Source organism: Cynara cardunculus, assembly GCF_001531365.2.
Source record: "Cynara cardunculus var. scolymus isolate 2C chromosome LG 14, CcrdV1, whole genome shotgun sequence".
Lineage (NCBI taxonomy): Eukaryota > Viridiplantae > Streptophyta > Magnoliopsida > Asterales > Asteraceae > Cynara > Cynara cardunculus.
In genome coordinates, this window is record NC_037541.1 from 1,684,975 (window position 1) to 1,688,467 (window position 3,493).

Below are 3,493 nucleotides of genomic sequence, written 5' to 3' on the forward strand. Positions count from 1 at the left end.
AACCAACTTGCACCTGATTCCTATTTTGGGGAACCAATTTTCAAAATCGTCATTTTGGGGAACCCACTTGCACCTGATTCCTATTTTGGGGAACCAACTTGCAAAATAATTATAGAAAAATAACTAAAATTCATTTTTTTTTCAAAAATTAATGCAATAAAATCTATTTTTCATTTCAAATCTCGATTTTTTAAATTCAAATATCAAATTGAAGATTTAAAAAAAAAACCAAATTACCACAATAAAAATTGTTTTTTACTAATGCAATAAACAATCAATTTAATAGAAAATTTTAATTGATGCAATAAAAATAAATATTAAATATCACATTCAAAATTTCTATATCTAACCAATCCGTATCAATATTAAAGTTTAAATCAAATTTGGCAAATCAAACCAAAAGTTTGATAGAGACCCTTAAATTATATGTTACATGTTCAACAGATCAACCAGAGTACCAGACCCTTAAATAAACAAAAAGTTTAATAGACATTCCTAAATAACGATTTTAAAAATTGATTCCGCAAAATAAGAATCAGGTGAAAATTGGTTTGATTTTGATGCAATTTTCCCATAAATCTAACGCGAAAAAGCAACATCTTTAAAGTTTACGCAACAAACCTTATTTTAGTATAAACTTTACCCATTCACCCCTATAAATATAGCATATGCCAACTTTAGTCCTTGCATTTTTATATTTACTGATCTTTGGGCCCACTAACCTCTATTTTTAATCCCTGAAAATCTAAGTTAATTCTCAAGAGGTCACCGGCGCTCCCGCTCCTTCTTTATAAATACCACCATTTCCACCACCATTTCCACCGTACCTTTCCCTTCTCTCTCTAGCTCTCTCTCTCTCTCACACACACACACACACTGAAACCAAAAATGGGTTTTAGGGTTTTGCTCTCAGTGATGGTTCTCACCTCTTGCTTCATGGTGAATGTGTTCGGTGGTGATGATCTTGATCTTGTGAGCTGGACACAGGCTCCACACCACGCGCCGTCGTACCCACCGGTGGGAGCTCCACCGCCGCACCACCATCACAAGGGTCCAGGTGGTCACCACCACAAACCTGCTGTTCCCCCCACCGCTCACCCACCAACTGTGGCTCCTGTTCACCCACCAATCAAGACTCCGGTTGCCCCACCCACCAAGGCTCCGGTTGCCCCACCTACCAAGGCTCCGGTTGCCCCACCCACCAAGGCTCCGGTTGCGCCGCCCACCAAAGCTCCGGTGAAACCACCCACCAAGGCTCCGGTTAAGCCACCAACCAAGGCACCTGTCCACCCACCAATTCACTCACCGGCTCCGAAGCACGCACCACTTCCGACACGGAGGCAGGTGGCGGTTCGCGGTGTTGTTTACTGCAAAGCTTGCAAGTACAAGGGGGTGGATACACTCATGGCTGCTACTCCTCTTCAGGGTACAATTTCTCTCTCCTTTTCATTTTAAAAATATTTCATAATATGCAATATATATATATATATATATATATATATATATATATATATATATATTTCAAATACAATGATATCTATCTGTACAACCAATACGAATTAATTAATTGAAATATTTATAGTAATGATGAGAATTTATTTATTATGATTTTAATATTTATGAAAGATAAATATGATTCATTAATTATGATCAATATTTTATATTAGAAAACAATCAAAACTTCTATGAAATCATATATTCATCAAATTAAATGGACGGTTGAGATTTAATTGTATTGGTTGTATAAATATAAAGGGTTGTATAATAACCAACCTATATATATATATATATATATATATTAGTTTTTATTTAATTATAATGCTAAAAAAATTCAATTATTTGTACGTATTACAAATAGTTAACCGAATAAGTTGCGAGTCTAGTTAATACGTTAACAAACGGGTCTTAAACTTTCTTATATTCGATAGCTTTTTGACCACATTGGATCGTAAAAATAACTCTCGACGAAAAAAACCAACATTTTGTTTTTAACCGCACAAACTTTCAATAAGCTCGGTAAGCTTAGGTTGGCCGCTAAGCTTGTGGGTCCCACTTTTTTAAAAGAAAAAGTTCAAATACAAAGTTTTTGACCGTCAATGTCAAGTCATCAAATTATATCGTGCCCCTCTGGTTTATAGCTCAGTTGGCAAATGAGAGGTGCGACTTTGCTCAAATACACAACATGTTCAAGTTCAAATCCTACAGGGTACATGCACTTGAACCCCTTCACTGGGCTTAACCGCTTAACTGGTTCTGAGATGTCTCGTCACATGTGGTCCGTAAGGGACGTTTCGTGTGAGGTCGGTCAGGTTCCGGTAATCAACCTTTTATGCTCTAAAATTGTGATTTTTCATTGTTAGGGTTTACACTCAACAAAAATTGAGTCAAACGTCGTTACATTTTGATACGAACAAACGTGCATAAAGTACAAGTCATCGAAGCATAATTTTCATGTGGGTACAACCAATTAATGCATGAAATGTGAGTTTACAGGAGCTGTGGTACTCTTAACATGCAACAACACCAAGTACCCATTGAGGGTTAAAGCTACAACCGATAAGAATGGCTTCTTCTTCATTATGCCACCTAAGACGTTGACCACCTATGGGGCCCACACATGTAGGGTCACTTTGCTATCGTCACCAAAGGCTACATGCAACCAACCCACCAACTTACACTACGGTCTCAAGGGTGCCACCCTGGTCCTGACCCCCAAGCCACATGGCTCGAGCCTACCAGCGGCGCCACCGCTCCCCTTCGATGTGTTCACCGTGGGTCCGTTTGCATTCGAAGCATCTAAGAAGACACCATGTACCCATTAAAATTTAGAGGGACTGATTTTGTCAAGAATAAAAGTTCAGGGGTGTGAAGGTTATGATTAGAATTATCTTTTATTTTATTTGGAATTTAGATGTTTGAGGGGTAGTTTGGTAATTTCATGAAAGGAGGGCTTTTTGGTATGTGGTACTATGGTAATAAATGTGGAGTAAAATCTACTTTTCAACCATGAGTTCTTGTATTTAATAACAATTTTTTTTTGGGTTAATATTTTTGTTACAATTTAATGATTATTTAATTATAAACACAAAGAAAAGATGGGTAAAAATGGGGTTATTATCATAAACACTCAAATGAGTTAACAGTTTTTCAAAATATAGAGGGACTGATTTTGTCTTGAATGAAAGTTGAGGGGCTTGAAGGCTATGATTAGAATGATCTTTTTTTTTTAAATTTAGATGTTTGAGTGGTAGTTTGGTAATTTAATGGAAAGAGGATGGCTTTTAGCTATATGGTGTTGTTGAATGGTTTGTTGCAGAATGATTAAGTGGTCTGAACGACTAAGAGACTCATGATATAGTGCAAAATAAAATATTATTGTTTGGTAATTGTTTACAATAAAATTAGGGCGTTTAATGATTAAGGAAGACTCACTATACAAAATCATTCAAAGGGTTTTGGTACCATTAAGAGGCAGATTTTTTTTTTGCCAAAC

The 3,493-nt window shown here is 36.4% G+C and overlaps 1 protein-coding gene across 1 annotated transcript; it reads left to right on the forward strand.

Moving 5' to 3' along the window:
* Positions 1–888: 888 nt before the first annotated feature.
* LOC112526763 (non-classical arabinogalactan protein 30) lies at positions 889–3,006 on the forward strand. The gene is made up of 2 exons (XM_025137179.1): positions 889–1,426; positions 2,494–3,006. Exons 1-2 carry the CDS (start codon positions 889–891, stop codon positions 2,820–2,822), a joined length of 867 nt encoding a protein of 288 aa, XP_024992947.1. The 3' UTR covers positions 2,823–3,006.
* The last annotated feature ends 487 nt before the right edge of the window (positions 3,007–3,493 follow it).

What these genes read in the sequence shown, in the direction of transcription:
- LOC112526763 (XM_025137179.1), top strand. Translation starts at nt 889, where the DNA reads ATGGGTTTTAGGGTTTTGCTCTCAGTGATGGTTCTCACCTCTTGCTTC. An exon ending in GGCTGCTACTCCTCTTCAGG is followed by an intron (nt 1,427 to 2,493) that starts GTACAATTTCTC and finishes GTGAGTTTACAG; the next exon opens with GAGCTGTGGTACTCTTAACA.